Below are 21,060 nucleotides of genomic sequence, written 5' to 3'. Positions count from 1 at the left end.
TTTGCTTTTGTTACATCTGTTCCTTTTTTCATTAATTGATTAATGAAACAAACAAGTATTTATGTAGCTTCCTAGTTGCACAGCCCTATGATCAGCACTAAATATTCATCCATAAACTAGACCTGTGGCTGCCCGCAGGGAGCTGATGCTGTCTCGGGGAGCCACGGAGTAAACATGTAAATAAAACGTCAGAGAACCACGGGGCTGTTGGGAGGGAAGATGGTGAAGGAGGTGCAGGGAGGGAGTTACTGCTCCTGCACAGCCTGAGAAAGCGGAAGTGAGAAGGTGGCATCTGAGCTGGCTCTGGGTGAAGAAGGAATCCTCTCCCTAAGGCTTGAAGTGTGCAGGGCTCCTGTCTGGAGTGATGGAAATGTTTAGGTAATGGATGGTGGTGATCACCGCACGACATCGTGAATGCATTTAACGGCACTGAAGTGTATATCTGAATGTGGTTAAAAGGGGAAATGTTAGGCTGTATATATGGTGACAGAATGAAACAAAAAAATCCATGGAACTGCACTGTGAACAGTGAACCCTCAGGTAAACGTGGGCTGTAGCTAATAGCACAGTTATAAAAATGTGCTTTCCTCAACTGTAGCAAAGTTCCACACCAATGCAAGGTGTTAGAGGAGGGTGGAGAAAGGGAATCCTGTATTTTAAGCGTGATTGTTCTGGAAACCCACAACTTCTCTAACAAAGAAAAATGAAAAGGAACTGTGCCGGTTTGAGTGTATTGTGTCCCCCAAATGCCATTATCTTTGTAGTCTTGTGTGGGGCAGAAGTTTTGGTGTTGGTTAGATTTGCTTGGAGTGTGCCCCACCCAGCTGTGGGAGATGATTCTGATGAGATGTTCCCATGGAGGTGTGGCCCCGCCCATTCGGGGTGGGCCTTGATCGGTGGAGCTATATAAATGAGCTGACTCAGAGAGAGAAAAGAGAGTGCAGCTGGGAGTGGCGTTTTGAAGAGGAGCAAGCTTGCTAGAGAGGAACGTCCTGGGAGAAAACTGTTTTGAGGCCGGAGCTTTGGAGCAGACGCCAGCTGCCTTCCCAGCTAACAGAGGTTTTCCGGACACCACTGGCTGTCCTCCGGTGAAGGTACCCGATTGCTGAGGTGTTACCTTGGATGCTTTGTGGCCTTAAGACTGTAACTGTGTAGTGAAATAAACCCCCGTTTTATAAAAGCCTGTCCATCTCTGGTGTTTTGCATTCTGCAGCATTAGCAAACTAGAACAGGAACCATCTGAAGAAACTTCTGGGGTGAAGGGCAGACATAAAGGCCATGCAGCGGAGGGTTGAAATCCTAGGAAAAGGGGGTGCGGGTTGGGGTGTGGCCGGAGAGGAGGCCGAGCGGCTGGGCCTGCGGGACGCGGGGGGAGTTGGGGACATCCTCAAGTACAGGGGAAGCCGGGGGAAGTTGAAGCAAGGGAGGGACCCTGTCGGGTGTCTCGGATTAAAAAGCCGTCCCTTTGGGTCTTGGTGGAGCGTGGCTTGCAGAGCTCGGGGGACACCTGCGGAGGCCGTGGGGAAGCCCTCCCTGCCATTGGTGGGAGGTGGTGGTGGGGCGGGCCGGGGTGGGCTGGGATGGGGTGCGGGGGTCCGAGGCGGCCGCCTGCCCGGGGTCACCAGGGAAGACCGGGCGTCTGCTCCGGGCTCGGCGGAGGGGCGTGGGAGAGAAGGCCTCCCAGGGGAGAGCTTGGGGTCTTCAGTGTTGTCCTGCTGGTCGTGGAGCGTCGGGGGAGCCTGTCCTTTCGGTTACATACAGGGGGGGCACCTTGAGGGGGCTTCCAGGAGGGGCGGCATGAGCAGCTTAGGGCCCACAGAGTTCATTTGTGGAGGTCTTGAGGTGGCTCCCCTCCATGTCACCACGAGACCACAGATCCCGGGGAATGACCGCCCTGCCTAAGTCTTCCTTAAACCAACTGCTTTGCCCCCAAAGCTTGCTTTAAATGTCATTTGTGTCTTCAAAGGAACACGATAACCTGGTGAAAGTTCCTATTTAAAAGCCTGAAGAATCATTTCATTGTTAAGTTTTCTACAAGCCACACAAACTATGGAGGCAGCCATTTTCCTCTCTAAATGAGAAACAAGATATTTAAATCCCCTGTCAGGGTAAAGGTCACCTTTTAAGAACAGCACAACTCAGCAACACATGCCCGAGGCTTTCCTAAGATTCTCTTTCCATAAAGGCCCCCCCACCAAAATAAAAGACCAACCAGACAAACCCAAGTCAGTGACCAACTGAGACCTGTCTGTGTTCAAACTCTCCTTTATCAATAATGCACACACACATTCCTGATTAAAAAGAATATACTGTCTTGTAGCTGAAAATGTAAACCATTATTTAATATTTTTTAAATGATGTGTGATAAAGCCTGCGGTGCTGGTGGTTGTGGCCAGAGGCTACTTTGTAGTGCATCGCAGTGGATATTGTACTAGAAACCTCTTTAAAAGCCACGAGTTTACATTTTAAAAATCCCAGTTGCTTTTAATATAAACTTTTATAAGTCTGTGGCTCCTGGATGTCCTTACGCCTTTGATGGGAAGCTTGTATTTTCCGCCTGCCCCATTTCTTGCATTAAAGAATCCTTCAGTCTGTTACTTCTGTTTGAAGTAAAAAAATACATATATATTCCTGTTAAAGTTATTCTTCTTAGACTTCAAATAGTGTGTCTGTTAGGTTTTCAGCCCATCTTTATTCTTTCTGATTTTATAGGTTAAAAAAGATTTAAAAGATCTCAGCTGCCCTTTCTCTAGCCACAAAGCCCTCAACTTGGCAGGATTTCTTTCCCTCCGCGCCCCTTGCATTTCTCAGACTCAGACTCCCCCCAGCGCCCCTGCACCTCCTGGAGAAGCTGCAGGTGGAGCTGTCTGGGGCACCCCTGCACCCAGCCCCCACGGGGAGGGCCGTGTCCTGCCAGGGGAGCCCCTACACTGAACTCTACATGAGGAGGGCCATGTCCTGCCGGGGCGCCCCTGCACCGAGCCCCCCGTGTCGAGGGGTGAGTCCTGCCAGCTGGTCTAGGGTCTTCCTCTAATGCCCCATTTCTGCTATCTCCGCACTGCCCGATGACCCCCTCGGTAACATTCATTTACGTGCAGTGGATTCTTGGTGGAGCTGAATTTGAAGTTCGGGGTGAGGGGTGGGAATGAAGGAACTTTTCTATCAGGTTTTATTATCTCTGTGATGGATTGTGTAGTTTTACAAGGACCCCTGAACATTATAATGCTTCACTAATATGGACTGTTATGTGCAAACTCTGAGAATTGATCTGGGAGCCTAGGTTATCATGGGAAGGCTTATGGTAAAGGTTCCTAGTTTGTAAGCTCTTACAGCAGTCACATCCATTCATGAGTTGTAGTGGTTATTTCTAGATTCTGAGATGCTGAGCTGTTTGTGTATAACCTGGTTGGTCCCTGGAACATCAGATTCTGTGTGACGCCTGAAATGCAGAGCCAGAATCCAGCAGCTATGAATGTCAGCATTACCCCATGCAGCAACTGTTAAAGAGATCAGACTTCAATTAGAGATATGAACGAAATGGACTTGGTTAGGACTAAGGTAAATCAGACTAAAGGGAAAAGGACAATATTGACAGTGTTTTTAAAACTTCAACTTCTGTGTGAGACCAAAGGAAGAGATGTTTATTTGGTATAAAATCTGTATTTTCTGTAGGGCACTAAGTAATTTAACTTGTATAGTCAGTTTATTCAAACACCATAATGACATGGAACTTTGAATGAGGTGGGGGGGGAAGGATCCTGGAGATTCAGAAAAGGCCTCTTACTAATCCAACCCAAGCTCCTTAGGTTAAGTGTGAAAAAAAATGGAGAATTAAAATGATTTACACCCCCTGACCCCCATTTACACTATCCAGGCAGGAGAACCGTGAGGAAGTATAAGGGTTTCCTAATTCCTCTTAGCATTTAATCTGCTTTTTTTGGAGGATCAATGCTGTACTCCGAATTAGAGTACAGCATTGATCCTCCAAGATAATTTTCAATCAGTGAAACCAAAATTAAAACATATTAGTGTCAGAGGTGGTGGCATTAGATCATTTTCTTCTGAGAATTGTGTGCAAATGGCAGTAAAGGTGATTTATTAACCTTTGTAGTAAAGTGTGCATACAGATCCCAGAACCTCTAATTTTAGGGCTTTTCATTTTTTGGTCTTATTGTATTTTGATAAATCATGTGAAATTCCTTGCAAATGGGTCAAGCAGCTAATTAACAACACCAAAATGGGAGGTGAGGATTAATATATTTGAGTTATATTCTATTGGAAATGTCACATGAAATTATATTAATTTCAAAATTCGTCCTACAAAACAGCATCAGCATACACTGACCATGGACATTTTTATGTGTATTCATTACAGTAACAGGATGACAATTTGGACCAATGTAAGTAGAGTTTAGTTTTCAGCTTATTCATTATTTTTAATACTTTATTAAGTTCATGATAAATAGTTTAATACCAAATGTATGTGCATTAAGAAAAAATTTCCACAATATTTATTATTAAATTGCACATTTGCATGCTTCAAGCAAAGTTAATTTCACCAAATTCAAATACAAGGTTGGGGGCATATTATTTATTGAGTGTGTACTGTGTCTTGATGCATTTATATGTCTTTACCTTTTTTCTCCTTAAAATATTCCTGCAAGGGAGGTGGTGTTTCTATTTTGTGTTAGTTTATTCTGTAGATACATGTTGAGTTGCTGCTGTCTGCAGGCCTTGGGGCTACCGGGGACCCTTACAGCAGACGGGAAAACCGTTCGGTCCAGCTAGATAGGAAACGTGGGACGGAAGGGGGCATCCTGGCTGGCAAGGACGCCTGGGTCCTGCTAGAGCCTGCGACTGTGTCGGGTCGCCTGGTGGAAGGATGCGCAGGTGCGGCTGAGTTGAGGACCTCGAGATGGGAGACCCTCCTGGTGGGCCCAGCGTCATCACAGGGTCCCACCAAGTGGAGGAGGGGGCAGAGGGCCAAGAGCTGCCCCGAGGACCGCACTAGCTCTGGCTGCTTTGGAGACGGACAAGGGCAAGAGCCAGGACACTGGAACAGGCCAGGAGTGGGGTGCTCCCCAGAACCCCCCGAAAGGAGGCTGCCATCCTGGTGCTAGCCTGGGAGGCCCCAGTGGGGCTCTGTCCTCCAGGGCCTTGAGGTGACCCATTTGTGCTGCTTCAAGCTGCTGGGTCTGTGGCTGTTTGCTGCAGCTGTAACAGAAAGCTAATGCCCGTGGGGGGCTGAGGGGTGCGTTGGGGTGCAGCGGCCTAGTGAGGGTGTCTGCACAGCTACCTGGAGGGTGAGCAGGTTACCCAGGCAGGCGGGGGCAGGGGAAGCACATTGGGGTGAAAGAAGGAAAAGCAAAGCTCTGGATTAGAGAGAGAGACAGGGACCCCCTGAGAATTTGTAACAGGTCCATTTTTCCAGGTAAATAAAGAGAGACTTGGCAGGATGAGATGCTTCTTGGGGAGGTAAACGAGAGTTGTGCCGTGGTAAAGCTGTGCCCGGTGTGGCATTTAGGGGTGGTGATGGGGATGCTCAGTAAGAAAGTGCCTGCTCAAGCTTCCACGGTTTGTGGGGGGCCTCGCATCTGGATCCAAAACTCCTACTGCTTTTTGTTTTCATGCTTTATTTTGAAATAATTTATTTTGAAAAATGAGTGTTCTTATATTAAAATTCACTGGTTCCTGGTCAATTCATTGTGTGTGCACCCTCCTTTTAACACTGCTCTCCTGTTCCTTTTTGGCACAGCCTTTATTTGGATAATCTTAATATTTTTGTCTATTGTTTGAAAAAAATATATGAGAAGGGTTTCAGGGAAATTAAGACAATCACAACAGTGACGCAAAACTTCTAAGTTTTAAGGATTAACTAAATATATGCATAAAATTAAAATCAATTCCAAAGAACTGAAAGGTTTCCAGGCTCTTGGCCCCTTATCTCTGACCCAGAGAGGCTGTGAGCTGCCACCCACCCACCCTGACCCGAGTAGGCGGCCCCCTGGGGAGCAGCCAAGATGCAGAAAAGAGGAGCTCAGAGAAATAAGTAATTTGCTCAAGGTCACACACAAGACTGATGGTTTCCTTCCTCCTGGGGTGCCCCAGGCCTGATTCCACCCCCGAATCACCTCCCACCCCATCGCCTGCCGGATGAGACCACCGTGAAGTTCTGCTGATGCAGCACAGATGGGAACAGAGGACATGGACGATAGTTTTGAACCAGTTGTTTTTTCTGCCCAGTGAAACGAATACTCAGTTATCCCAGTAGTGAGCCGCAGTTGGGGACTCTCACGAGGTGGGACGGGCAGGACGATGTGCTCTCTCAGGTACCTGCCCTCCCTGGGAGTCTGGCATTTCTCTGCATCGAAGAGCGTACGGCACCACTGTGACATGAACTCTTCAGTCCCCAAGAGACCCGGGGCGGGAGAGCTGAGGCAGCCTCTCCAGGAGAGAGGAGAGACTAGAAACACCAGAGCAGCAGACAGTCGCACTGTCAACCAAGTGTCGCCGTGCCCACATGGGAACCTGAGCCGCCCGTATAGGAGGGAGAGCTAGAAATCAAGCTCAAACTACTGGTGAGTCCTTTTTGGACGACTTGTTCCGAAAGTTCCATTCCGTCTCCTGGTGTGGCCCGGAGACTGGAGAGGCCGAGAAGCAGGTGCTCCCAGCCCTGGCGGATGAGGCTCTCCCCATGAAGGATCATAGCAGCTCCCGAGATGATTTAAGGAGCTCTCCGACACATACAGTATGTAAAGCTGAACAGCCCATTGTCAGGCGTGTCGTAGGTTTCCAGTGGCTGTGACACAATGTATCCTTGTTAACGAGCTCACTGTGTGGAGGAGCCTTCACTGTGCGCACCTCGGGAACACAGTGAAATGTAAAGGCACGGCCCTCACTCCAAAGTTGGTATGGAATTAATTAAACTCACTTGACCTTAAACGTTTTAAGAAGAGGTTTCTTTGAATTGGCGTGTTAACTTAGAAGTAGCTCTGAGCCTGGAAACCCCGGGTGTTGCCATTTTCCTGTGCATTCAGGAGGAGGAGGAAGTGAATCATTAGGAGTCACTGTGTTAACCTAAAGGAGAACCGAGCAGTTGAAAATGTTCGAGTTGGATAACCGGTCACTGGAAAGGAAGAGGCCTGCTGGAACAGCCTTTGCTTGCATCTCTTTGCTCTTCCCGCTCTGTTTTGTATTGTTTAGAAGGAAAGGAAGGTGGCTTAGCCTTGTTGGGTGAGCTAGAGAGAAATAACTTCGCAGTATGCCGAGCCCTGGCCCAGGAGCTCTCATTCTGTGTGCAGCATTTGAGAAAGCTGCTTCTCTGGGGGCTTGCTGGAGAGAGAAACAATCGAATTGATCTCCTCTCGTCTACAGCCAAGAGGCACACAACCTGCTCAGACACTGGAGGCAGGCGGGCGGGACCTGAGCTGGAACAGCCTCGGCCCGTGGCTCGTGCGGGGTGAGGGCCTGGCGCCTGGTCACGGACCCTGTGCTCTTTGGCGGGTGATTTAATCTCTCTGCGCCTCAGTTTATCTGTATAATGGGGATAGTACGTGGTTGCTACAAAAATTAAAGTGCTTTGAACACTACGTGGGACCTTGTAAAAACTATATGTTTGTTATTATACAAAGTAATATTAAAATTACTGTTGTTAATAAAATAAATTACTGTTATTAAGTAAACATATAAAAAATTGCTGTTAAAAACCATGAAGGATATGCAAGGTTTACTTTCTAATCCACAACTCAGAGCTAATTGATTAGTTGTGGTTCACTGTTAGGTTGTTAATGAACTGTTTCCTAGTTAACTCTTAGGAGAGGTAAAATGAAATAGGGGGAGAGAGAGATCCAGCACCTGAGCTTACGTTAGGACCCTGTCATCCGCACGTCAGGCAGAAGCCCTGCTCTCCTCCCCCAGGCCCCATCTTCTCCCGGGGACCCTCTTTCGGTGACGTGCTCTGGAGTCCGTTGTGGGCCTCCCCTGCTCACCCACTTGGGACCCTGACTCTTAACCGTCTCCGCTACCACCAACTCACCTGGGCTTTTGCAGTCACCTCCATTCCAGAGCTCAGCTCCCCAGGCATCAGATCTTCCACTGCAGGGTTCATCTTCCTAGAGCGCTCTTCCTTAGGATTTTATGTCTCCCGTTTGGCAACCTTCTGTGGATCATTTTTTTAATCTAATGAAGTCAAGTTTCCTTTGCAGGGAAGCTTTCCATAATGTGAGCTCAGCCGAACTCTCCAGCTCTGTTACTTACTTTGTTGACACAGCCAATGAAGCCAGATCCACCTCCAGCTCACACGCCTTTTTGACTCTCTCCATCTCCCCAGCCTCCACTGCCCAGTTCTAAATTTGTCCATTCTGAAGTTTTAGCTCCTGTCTCTGATTTTCCAAGCTCTTAAGAGCCTTTGAGATCCTGTATACTTTCTAGTGGATCTTATAACGGTATTATAGTTATGTGGGCAAATGTTGGATCTCTCCTCCTGGTGTATGAATCTTTATAGGGCTGGGCAAGGCCTTTACCATCTTTAGGTTCTTCACATCCTTAGGTAGGCACTTGACTATGTGAGGACTAAAACTGAATGAATGAATGAATGAATGACCGGTATGACCCAGGGCAGCCTCACTGTGGCTTGGATTTTCTTATTTATAAAATGATGAGCTTGGTGGACAATCTTGATGCTCTCCTTGTTTCCCTCCAGTTTATAGAATTTATGATTCTAAATTGTCCCTTGTCATCATATAAGGAGAAAGTGTATTATGTTTGAAATTAAGTATAAAAAACTCTTTAAATATAATTATTAGTTTGGTTCCCCCTGCGTCACACCTCTGTTATTTTTAATTCCCTGCTAATGATAGCAAATTAAGCACAATGCTATGATAGTACAAAAAGTAATTAATTTTTTTTTCTCAAATAAAGGAGTGCATAATGGAAAAAAAATATGGTAGCTTCCTCTCCACTGGCCACAATTGCCCTTCCTCAGAGCAGCTGGGGTCTCCTCTTATGTCGTTTTTACACTTCCATATTCTAAATAAAGTGGACAAAGTTCATCAATATTCGACATTGTGAAGTCTTATTTTGGTAAATGAGGATACAGCTTTCATGTGCCACCCACTCCTCCTCTCCTTCCTCAGTGTTACATTTTTAGATAAGTAGATGTTCAGTGTTGACATGATTTTTCTTGCCCAAGCATCGTTAACCACCAAGCCGTGAGGTTCACTATAATTTCGTTTCCTCTTTATTTGTTTGACCTGAGTTAACAATGGCTTGTTTTTTATTCTTGGTTTTCTTTGCACCTATTGCTAATTTTCCTTACATTCCCAGTGGCCCGACAGTACAATTTCCCGTCAAGTAGGGCATAGTAAGCCATCCGTCTCCGCTCAGATTCTTCCTTGGGGACGTGCTTTCTAGACCTGTTGTGCAGCCGCTGTCCTGGGTGTTCTCTGTGTTTTTCTACTCATTTGGATTCCTCATTTCCTGGATATAATGCTTTGGGTTTTTTGTTTTGTTGTGGTTTTGGTTTATTTCCTCATTGTGTCTGAGTGCACCCTTCAGTAGCTTTTTCGAGTTAAGACAAGAAGGCCAGGCTGGCATGGGGGGACCAGCCAACTTCTCCGATTCGATTCTCTGACTCTTCTCTGGGGTCGCCTCTCCCCCTTTGCCCGAGAGCCGTCTACTTCCCCCTGTGTTGGGGCTGGTATAGTCATGCTTCTCCTACCTTCCTCTTTATGAATTACACATTGAATTTTGTGGAGGACAACTCCCAGCAGCTTCTTGAAAACTGTGTGTGGGAGGTAATTTTAAAGGCATATTATGAATAGATTGTCATTGTTCTGCAAATACTCATTGCCATACTTTAATAAGGACTCGGGAACATGAAGATACGAAGGCTGTTTCTGCCCACGGTGAGTTATGGAATAGGTGGACAGACCAGAAATCTTAATGTGATATAAAGTGAAATCTGAGAGGGAAACCAGATTTCACTCCTTGGGCTTTTCCAGCACACATGTGTTTAATGTCTGTATAGATGGAGTCCTGAGCTTTTATGAACCCGTAGCAAGGGGACCCAATTGAACTGGGATGGTCTGGAGGAAGTGGTCCTGAGCTTTCAAAGGATGGACCGGATTTTGGTACATGGAGATGATTGGAAGGACATTTTTACCTGGATACAACCAAACATTAAGTATGCTCCAGAGAAAAAGGAGCATGCTGCTTTGAGTGGATGGAGAATTGGCGATAAGTTAGGGATAAAGTGGGAAAGTATATTGGCGGTCAGTTATGGAGGATGTTGTATTCCAGGCTGAGGAGTTTGAAGTTAATCTGTGGCAATCAGACACAATTGGAGGTTTTTTATAATAAACTCTAGGACAAGGCTGATGCCATTCCAGAACGCCACATAAACAGAATTGTGGAATGTAGTAGTTTTTGCCTGGCTTCTCTCACCTTTGAGACCCATCCAAGTTGTTGAGTGTGTCGGTGGTTGGTTTATTTTAATTACCAATGGTGCCCATTGTATGGACACACCACAGTTTGTGTGTTTATCAGTTGATGGCATTTGGCTTGTCTCCAGTTTTGGGCTACCATGAATAAATCTGCTGTTAACAATATGTACAGGTTTGGTGTGAACGAATTCCATTTTTCTTATTAATTACCTGGGAGTGGGATTGCTGGGTTGTATCATAAGCTCATGTTTCAGTTTATAACAATTTGCCAAACTCTTTTCAATGGTCTTTCGCATTTTAGGTTCCTGCCTGCCATGCACGAGCATCCCAACGGCTCCACATCCTCAGAACCACTTAGAGTTGCCAGCTTTTTAAGTCATTTTAACATGCAGTGACATCTCAGTGGGGTTGTAGTTTGTATTTTTTCAGTGACTAATGATGCTGAGCATCTTCACATGGGCTTGTTGCCCATCCATGTAGCTGCTATAGTGAAGAGTCATTTAAATCTCTTACCTATTTGGTAAAGAATGTGATTCTTGATTTTTTTTACATAGACACATGCTCATTATAAATTCAGAAAATACCAAAAATACAAATAACAAAGTAAATCACCATAAATCCTACTGCCCAGAAATAACTATTTCTGGAACATACAGATAGAAGGGCAGATAAATGGATGCATGAGTAGTTGGAAAGAGAGAAAAATATATATATAAGTAAATGTGATCATATAATACAAGCTGATTTATTGAAATATGTACCATGAAATTCAACCTTTTCAACTGTACAATTCAGCAGTTTTTAATATAGTCACAATGTGTGCAACTTTCACCCCTCTTAATGTTAGAACATTTTTCATCAACCCCTCCCCTGAAACAAACCCGTAGTTCTCCTCACCCCCTTGGCCTCTGACAACCACCAATTGACTTTCTGCCCCTATGGGTTTGTGTTTTCTGGACATTTCATGGACATTACCGTGTGGTCTTCTGTGTCCGGCTTCTTTCACTCAGCACCATGTTTTCAAGGTTCATCCATGTTGTAACATATCTTGGAACTTTGTTCCTTTTTATACCTGGAAAATATTCCATTGTACGATGTTCCTCATTTTGTTTATCCATTTATCAGCTGATGGCCATTTGGGTCGCTTCCACTTTTGGCTATTATGAGTAATGCTGCTAAGAACACTTGTGTGCACATTTTGTGTGGATGGATTTTTCAGTTTTCTTGGGTTTAAATATCTTGGGTGGCATTGCTGGTGCCCATTGTTTTAATTGATTTTTTTCTTATGGAATTCTGAGGTGTATGTTTTCAATGTTGAATTAACAGCAGGTGTATCTTTAAAATCAGTTATCTCCAGGATAGTTCTCTCTTCAAAGGACCCAATTTTGATGTAGTTTAATGAAGGGTTTGTAAAAGCTTGATTGTCTAATGTCTTTCAAATACAACATCACTACATCAGCCTAAAGAACCAGCTGCTATGGAGCTGAACTGTTAAAACTAAGTTGCCCCTCCAAGTTTTTATTTTATCTTAAATCTTTCTTCAGATTTCCCTTCTTCCTAGAATTCATTTAGTTGCTCATTGTAAATATTTATTGATACAGCCTTTGAAGTGTCAGGCGTTCTGTCCACTGAGGAACTGGACTAAAGTGTTCCGGGGAGTGATTCACCTGCAGTTGTGATTTGTAAACTGGAGGCGTGATGACTTTGTAATATGCGTGGCTGTGATTTTGTTCGTGTTTGCCGTCTCTCCCTCATCTCACAGTTCCTGTGACCCCTCCATGAGGGAGCAGTCAGGATGCAGCCTCGGTGAACCTGCCGCTTGCTGGGGTGCCGGCCATCACCGACAGTCCCTGCGGCTGCCGCCTTGGTGGAGGTGGGCGTGCAGCCCGGCCTAGAGCTGACGCCGCCACCTGTCGCTTGTACTTTCAGCGTCACCGATAGGCAGAGGGCCTTGGAGGCAGAGATGAGGGCAGCACAGGCCTCCCGCCGGGACCTGGAAAACTTCCTCAAGTGGATCCAGGAGGCCGAAACCACGCTGAACGTGCTGGCCGACGCCTCTCAGCGGGAGGACGCCCTCCAGGAGGGCCCCCGGGCCGGGGAGCTCGGGCAGCAGGTGCAGGTGAGTGTGTGGGGGTGGGGCGGGGGGAGGGGAGCGCGGCACCTACGCATCCTCACCTGGCCGTGCCCAGGCTGTTGGAACAGAAGCTGCGCTGTCACCTCGCTCTGCTCTGGAATCCGTGCTCCCCGCGGCCTGTTTGTAAGTAAGGTCTCTAAAATTCGTTTATTTTGTTGTAGAGGCAGAACACCCTGTTTTATGGAAGTAATCTTGTTTATTTAGACTTATGGGCTCTTGAATGTTCTGTGTCCATCATTTTCAGCCCTCTTCCAAATATGCCCATTGAATCCTAAATTATAAGGGCCTTTTCCCTTAACATGAAGCTGTTTCTTCCCCTTTTATCATAACCACTTAACATAAAAACCGCAATGACTCTGTGGCTTGGTTTACAACCAAGGATACGGGTTTGGACGTGTTCATTGTATGTCTTTAGCTTGATAATTATGACTGTATGGACAGCCGAGGTTCAGATTTTTCTTTACACGAAATGTGATAATACAAAATCTCTTCTCTAAAAGAATCTATGAGGACCCTTATGGAGCGTGCTGGAAGCTTCCCTCTGCCCCTCAGCACCCTCAAAGCCCCCCTCTCTGTGCCGAACGAGCCACTTTTGCAGCCACGTGGACCCTCTCTCCTGAAACTTGGCTCGGGGCCCTCTTGGTGGAGAGGCCTCTGCCGGCCGCGGCTGCACCGCTGCTTGCTCCTTAGGCCACGCCGGTCTCTGGGGTCCAGCAGGGACCCTCCCTGTGGGCTGGACGGTGTTCCCTCGTCCCCTCTCCCAGGGACCATGCGCTTCTGCAGGGCGGCCGGATCTGACTCTGGCTGTGGCCTGTATAGTACCCCGGGTGCGTCTCGAGAACACGCCACCAGCCACCCTCACGCTACCGTCGCAGAATGCGGCTCCATGACCCTCTCCAGACCCCTTCCGGGGACCTTTTCACAAAATGTCCCCAATATGTGGGTCTGGATCAAGGGTGGAGAGACTTCTGTCAAATAGTTCTCACTCTTATAAATTTTCTCTGAGATTGTCTTCATTAAGACGATACAAAATTAGAGGGGGCATTTTTGGATAGACTATTCTAACTTGTTCCTTGCATAACGGTGATGGAGTTTTCCTGCTGCGTTCTCCAGGTTAGTTAGAAAGTCCTTGCCCACTGTTGCTGTTACTGATCGCATGATGCTTCTATCCTCCTACTATTTACACAGCGTCCTCGTGACATGTGACGAGGGTGCCTCAGCGAGTGTGGGGTGAAATCTGCTCTTTTGCCTCCTGCTCTGGAATGCGTGGGGCCACCCTGGATGGTCACATGGACGCCCGTGGGGAGCCTTGGCTTTAGGGGTTCTAGGGGGCTCTACAGGTGCGTAGGTCCCTGAACATCTTGTTCTTTGTGCTCACTCTGTTGGATTCACGTAATGGCCTTACATCCCCAGGCCCCTGGGCCGTGCACTTGATGGGGGGCACTGATGGACAAAGAGCAGCGAGACAGGCTGCTCGAGGACTTTCGGGGCTCCCTTGCACACATCATGTCTTGGTTATGTTCCTGCCGTAGCCAAAACTCTTCTCAATATTTAATGAATATTCAAAGTGGGGAAGAAATATAAGTAAATAGAAACACTTAGAGTATTTCTAAATAAAAAATAATTAAACACAGGATGACTTGTCTTACAGGACATGGCACGAAAGCAAAAGGTTGATGAAAATACAAAAATACATCAAAACATTTAGAGTAGTTGCTTCTCAAAATAATTTAGTGTGGCTAAACTAGTCTGTTTTGCCTCATAGGAAGCGTTAAAGAGGGCATTTATTAAGAGCCTATTAAAATCTCCTTGTTTAGCTAAGGATAAACACACTCATTTGTTTCCATTTAGGATATTTCCCAGGGGGTTAGAGTAATTTCGTTGCTTCCCACCTTCCTCCTCCTTTGCTAAATGCTCTTTATTCTAAAATATCCATTTTGCTAGACAGCAGCTCTGTGATTTCCTGTGGGTGCCTTAGAGGTTGTGACTGTGAGGGACTTGGTTTCTTTGGCTGAGAATCTCCGAGGCTCGGGAATTTTAGTTTTCCTGCAGGCTTTTGTATGGAAGGCTCTCCAGATCTGCAAGTGACAGACATCTAAAATGGAAACCCGGAAAGGTGTCTGTGGGAGGAAAATGAATGGGAAAGTCCTCTGAAATCACAGAATCTGTTCTCGGTGGTGGAATCTGTTCTCGGTGTCGGTGGTGGGGCCGTATGGGGGTTCCCCAGGGGTGGGAGGAGGACCTTTTGCACAGGGGCGGGTGGGGCTGCTCCCCCCCTACGTCACAGGTGTGTGGCTCATGGCTGTGACCCTCTGCCCAGGGCACGGGAGGACCTCACAGAGATGAGCTTGTTGGCGCTCCTTTGGAAGCCCCGTGGGAGAGGCCCCTGCCACTTTATCATGGAAGGGCTGTCTCCTGGGTGTGTGCCCCTGTCTTCCATTGCCCGATGCGAGTTGGGGCCTTCATGCCCAGCTGTTCCAGTTTGCTGATGCTACCGTTAAGCAAAATACCACAAATGGATTGGTTCTATGAAGGGGGTTTATTTGGTTACACAGTTACAGTCTTAAGGCCATAAAGTGTCCAAGGTAATAATCAGCAATCGGGTACCTTCACTGGAGGATGGCCAATGGTGTGCGGAAAACCTCTGTTAGCTGGGAAGGCACGTGGCTGGTGTCTGCTCCGGAGTTCTGGTTTCAAAATGGCTTTCTCCCAGGACGTTCCTCTCTAGACTTCAGCTTCTCTCCAAAATGTCACTCTTAGTTGCTCTTGCGGCATTTTTCCTCTCTTAGCTTCTCAGGGGCAAAAGACTACTTTCAAAGGCCATCTCCAAAATGTCTCTGTAAGCTGCAGCTCCTCTCTCAGCTCCTGTGCTTTCTTCAAAGTGTCCCTCTTGTGTGTAGTAGGCTCGCTCCTTCTGTCTGAGCTTATATAGGGCTCCAGTAAACGAATCAAGGCCCATGGTGAATGGGCGGGGCCACACCGCCATGGAAACTATCCAATCAGAGTCATCACCCACAGTTGGGTGGGGCGCATCTCCATGGAAACACTCAAAGAATTACAATCTAATCAACACTAATACGTCTGCCCCCACAAGATTGCACCAAAGATAATGGCATTTTAGGGGACAATACATCTAAACTGGCACACCAGCAGATGCCCTTGGCAAGAGGAAACCTGATCCTTTGGCGACCTGCAGGAGAGAGGCTCCTGGGGAGCGGAGCCCAACGATGGTGGCAGGTCCTGCTTGCCATGTGTCCTGGTGGCCACGGGGAGAGCTCAGTAAGGCACATAGAGCAGAGGGGGGCCGCGAGATTTCGCCTCTGTGGGCGCCCAGCTGCTGTGTTGTGGAGAAGGGAGGGAGCTGGTGCCACTGGGTATGCTGGTGGCTGTCAGGCCAGGGGAGGTGACAGCTAGCAGGAGGCTGTGGCAGGAGGGCTGGCTGGCTGCCAGTGCAGGGGCCAGAGAGGGGAGGGACGGAGAGGAGGGGCTCCCGGCAGCCTCAGAACCACACCTGGGGGAGACGGCAGGGGCGTCCGGGGGCATTGGGTGGCTGCCTCCATCCCGTGCATGCTGGGAGGGCCATTGAGTGACGGCTCCTTGGAGGGGAGAACTCAGCTGTGGCGCAGAACTTTGTCTTTTTTCATTTTGAATGAAAACCTAAGATTGGCTTCCCAATCAGTTTCTCTCCTAATACAGATGAATTTATTCTTAAGTCATGGCCATGTTCTAGGATTCTGTTACTTTAGCTCTATTCCTTAGCCGAAGCTTTGCATTCAGCAGCACTGCTTAACTAGGAGGCTCAGATCCCTTCCCGAGAAAAACCCTGCTGTCCAGCGGCCTTTCTGGGCTCATAGGACAGCAGGTGGCTGTTTTCATTCTCTTTGAATTTGCAGTTGGGAATTATTATAAGTTCATCTCCTTCCTTCCCTTTTGGTCCAGTGTCATCCCCCAGAAGCTGTGGACTGTTTCAGCTGGCCCCCGCCCAGCTCCACAAGTGCTGTGTTTGGGTGACACGCGCCTTGTCGTGGGAGCCTCACCTGGTTCAGGGAGATGAACCGCAGCTTCATGTTCTGTAACAGGTGATGAGATTAATTCACGTGGCATCACCCCGCCCATGTCGAGTGGACAGTGCATTGGTTGTGTATATTCACAAGGGCAGTGTGATCACTGCCACCACCAGTTTTAGGAGGTTTCCATTGCCCCAAACAAAGGAAGCCGGGTACCCCCAGCCCTCCAGCCCCAGGCGGCTGCCCGCCTGCGCCCTCCCTGCATATTTGCCTGGTGGCCCCTAATTTGGTCGCTTTCCTCGCCTGCCTGCGGCTGGCACAGCTACGCTGACTTTGTGAGCCTGGCCAGAGGGAGGCAGTGTGGGCTCGGGAGAGACCTGCGGGAGCAGACAGACAGATGGAAGCCAGAGGGCTGCTGGAGGCTGGCAGCTCCCAGACCCAGGGCGGCACTTGAAGTTCTGCCCCGGGGGCAGGTGAAGCCAAAGCAGAGCCTCAGATAGCGTGAAAGCCTCCGCGGTGCGCTCAGGGGGGCTCGGGGCTCGAGCGTCTCGCCAGCACCTGAATCACAGCCCCCGGGATGGGTCGCGTCCCCTGCAGCGTCTTGTGGCGAATCCCAGCCATGGTGCGGGGACGGGGCTGCGGCCCACCCAGGACGCTGTGGGGGGGCGGCTCCGGCCCCTCTTTCGGGCTGTGCCCCTCGGCCCAGCCGCGTAACCGCTCCCGGGTCTTGTGTGCAGGTTTGAAAGGGGGTTGAAGCCCCCAGCGCCTGGCGCGGCTGCCGTCCGTGAGGAAGCCCCCAGCCCCCATATGTGCTGCCCACTACGCGATTCCGTCACGGTCTTCAATTTCTTACAAAAAATTAAAGTAGCTTTATGCAAATGAAAGGCGACCAGGGAGAAGCTGGGGCTGCGTGGTCACCACTTAGAGACGTTATTGTTGTTAAGTTTGCTTTTCAGTGAGGCGGGGGCGCCCAACAGCTTTCCTCCTGGGTCACTGTGACCCCGCTTCAGGGTGTCGTGCACAAGGCCTGTGTCGTCGGCACCCCGTGCCTGGCACCCTGGGGCGGCCCCTCCTGCTCCCGGGAGCTGATGGCAGCGGGGTCCCCCTGCGCCCCGCCGCGCCCCGCAGTGGGAGCAGCTGCCCAGGCCCCAATCGGCCCCCGCGGGCTGGCGGCGCGGACACGCGGGCGGCCCGGGGACGTGCAGGAGGCCGCGGCCGGGGCTCCGCTCCCCGCCCCCGCTGCCAGGCGCCCCTCCCCGGCGGCTCCCTCCCCTCCGCTCCCCTCCCCTCCGCTCGCCTCTCCCCGCCCGCGGAGCCAGCGCGGTGCGGGCAGCTGCGGGGCTTGCCGGGCTGCGTCTGCGTCTGGGTTTTTCGGGTTTTTGTTTTTTTTTAATTGGGAAGAAGTTGGAGGAAGACCCGCCTTCTGCTCCCTGGAACCTGAATTTCCAAATGCACCCCTGGAAATGGGCAGGTTGCGGTCCAGCGACCCTGAGGGCATGAGCCCCGCTCTTCGTGGATGATGCGCATCCCGCGGTGTCTCCACAAGTGTGGTAAACTTAAGATGATGGCTGTGGTGCGGACGTCGCTGCAGAAAGTTGTGGTGCTGTTGCATCGTTTGCAGCGGATGGCGGTGTCCTCGCCCCGGTATCAGAAGCTCTGTAAGGTAAGGGCGGCCGGGATCTCGGGGCGGCCGGGCTCCGGGCGCGCAGCCTCTGGAAACTAACCGCGCTGAGTTCTTGGAGAAAGGCTGCCTTTCTCAGGAGCTGTAAGAGCGGTTCCGGGGACTTGCTCGGTGGCATTTGATTTAAGAATCTGCAATAAGTACTGCTTCAGTGCATATTTTATTTTGCAACGGACAAAACCTTGCCTTCGGAGATGAGCTAGTGAACTGTTGGGAGAGAAATATGTGAGCAGCTCATCCATCGAGACCTGTTACCCCTGGGTGCTTTGCAGCTTCTCCATGGAGAATGCCACCTTAATCCTATGCAGATTTCAGTAGATTTAAATTCAGTAAATTTAAAAGTAATCTTTCAGTGGATTACTTAAAAGCTGCTCATCTTTTTGTAAGCTCATTGTTCTTCATTAAAAATATTAAAGCACCTTTTTGAAACTAACATTCTTACATTATCATAAAACATCCTTTGTATTCTTGAACCTCTGTGTGATAAACTTGAAGAACTTAATTTCATTAGAGCAGGTGGATTCAGTAGACTTCCAGAAGGCAACTTGTTTGATAGGTACAAATTTCAAAAACTACGTCATCTTAAACAGGAATCATGGAATCAACCTCTGCACCTTTAAAAAAGTTAGCTGTAATATTTTTGTTCATAATTTTGTTTTATTTAAACTATGATTTTACCATCTCATTGCTTTTGTCAAAACTTGGAAGGGATTTGATATAAAAGGGAGGAAGGGATTGTTAGAGGAACATTAAAGCAATTTATACATCTCCCGGGTGGCAGTTCTTTTCTGTCATATTCTTGCTGCCACTATCTTCACATGCCCATGAAGGTTCCCTGTGCTTTGTCAGCTGCCCAGACGCATTTATAACGGCCCTGACCCTGCCAGGTAGTGTTGTTGTTCTGATGATGTCAAATATCACATGACCAAGCACCTAAAATACACTTAGATGGCGGCAGATTGGGGGAGGAATGTTCTGTTAATTTGATGGTATCGTATTGTTACTGCTCACAATTTGGACAATTACATGTATTTCTGTCTGGAAACTTTTTTATTTTGAGAAGTTTTAGAAAATAGATTAAGGTAGTGGGGCATTCTTTGCAGGAATACTTAGAAGTGCTTTCATTTGTATAAGATGTTAACTAAAACGTAATCTAATTTAATAATTGATCCATTTGTAAAAATTTATCAACCTGATTATCTCAATGTGTGGTGTTTTGGTCAGTTTCAAAGAACCAATTTATCTGATAAAACATTTTTTTTTTTTCATGAAAAGGAAGTTTTTAATAGAGAAGAAAAACTCATTCAGTTATCTTTTTTCTTAAAAAAATTATTTTAACTACAACTAGTTAAAAATAGTTGTAGTTATATAGTCAAGTAGTTTTATGTAGACTAAGACTATAAGACTATATAAAACAAGACTACGTAAAGCATCTACTTTTCCTTTTCTTTTCTTTTCTTTTTTTTTCCCCCTACAAAGCCAGATTTTTATCTCAAGTCAAGTGCCCAGGTATGAAAGTTAGTCTGAGGTGGGGAGTGGAAGGCTGTTTTTATACCCCCAAATAAGCAGAAATTAAGTTACTGAACTCACTGGGTACATTAACTGTAATCTGAAGTACTCCTTGGGCAGACATCTTGAGGTTTATAATTTCCTAACAAACCCATCAAAATAAATGTTTAGAATAAATGTTACTTTTTTCTCTTTTAGAAAGTTGACATTTGCATGATTTGCAATTGAAATGTTCTCTTCCACATATTCTTTTCACATATGCAAAATTAACAACTGCCCATGTAATGAAATGAGAAATAGACAATTCCAGCACTTCCCAGCAGGTGTCAATATAAGGCAGTGGTGATACAGGAGATTTTGGAAAGAACTGGGAATCCAGATTAGGACGTGGCACAAATAATATGAAATAAATAAGCTAGTATCAGGTATATTTTATTTCTTGATTATATTTTGAAAACTGATCTTAGTTGTTGAAGTATTTAAATTCACATGGGAAAATTAGAAGTTTTAGTTCCTTTATTAAATATTAATCAACAGTTGCAGTGACGTTGCACTTTATCTCTGAAAAATTCTTTTTGGGTGAAACATTTATCCTAGGTGTCTGTATCAACTGAAAATACTTAATTGGGTTTTAGCTATCACTTGTTTCTGTGTGTGGTCCTTTAAAGTTTAAATAGGTTTGGTACTTATTAGCTTTAAGACTCTATAAATTCTCTTTCCACCAAAGCATAAAATGCTAACATGACTTTCTCTCTCTCTCTGTCTCCTGCATTCTTTAAATTCAATTTCTTTGAAAGGAAATGCTGCAGTTTTCAGTGTTTTTCCATAAAAATAGAGAGGCAGTCTGTCTCTTTACAGACTGAAATGAATGAGGAAAAAAATGTTGCATAATTGAAGGGGAAATTCGGCTATTTTGAATTCATATTGGCACTTTGAAATCCAGTGTCTGTTAGTATTTTCTCTGCTTTCTTCCTCTTCAGAGTCTCTCTTTTGACGTATTGTTTGGAGCTTCAGGCTTTTAGCAGAGTTTTTGCTCCGTGACACTTCACTGTTCTGCTTATGTCATGCTTGGTTGTCAGAACATAGTTGGTGCTACACACTTGGGAATTTGTGCAGAATGTTCATGTTCTGCAGTTCATTTGTTCCTGTATGTTTTGGGGAGCCAGGAGGTAGGAAAAGAGGTGCTTGTGGAATTTACAGCTCTCAGAGTTAAATGTGCTTGTCCCTCTGTCATGTTATTTGCCCACTCATTTGTAATTTTTGCCTGTAAAAACATTTCTTCTTGGT

At 47.1% G+C, this 21,060-nt stretch overlaps 1 protein-coding gene across 13 annotated transcripts in view; it reads left to right on the top strand.

The window, feature by feature from the left end:
* UTRN (utrophin) overlaps window positions 1-21,060 on the top strand; it is a 473,101-nt gene that overhangs the window by 252,263 nt on the left and 199,778 nt on the right. For 12 of the 13 annotated variants that reach the window (XM_037844841.1, XM_037844842.1, XM_037844838.1 and 9 more), the window contains one exon: window positions 12,372-12,561. In XM_037844841.1, the coding sequence (XP_037700769.1) occupies window positions 12,372-12,561 (190 nt within the window). Of the gene's footprint in view, window positions 1-12,371; window positions 12,562-17,891; window positions 18,247-21,060 lie in introns of those variants that run through there. The other variant, XM_037844849.1, reaches the window with a different exon arrangement.

Source organism: Choloepus didactylus, chromosome 7 (genome assembly GCF_015220235.1).
Source record: "Choloepus didactylus isolate mChoDid1 chromosome 7, mChoDid1.pri, whole genome shotgun sequence".
NCBI lineage: Eukaryota > Metazoa > Chordata > Mammalia > Pilosa > Megalonychidae > Choloepus > Choloepus didactylus.
The sequence above is the reverse complement of the archived record's forward strand: the minus strand, read 5'-3'. Positions and strand labels throughout refer to the sequence as shown.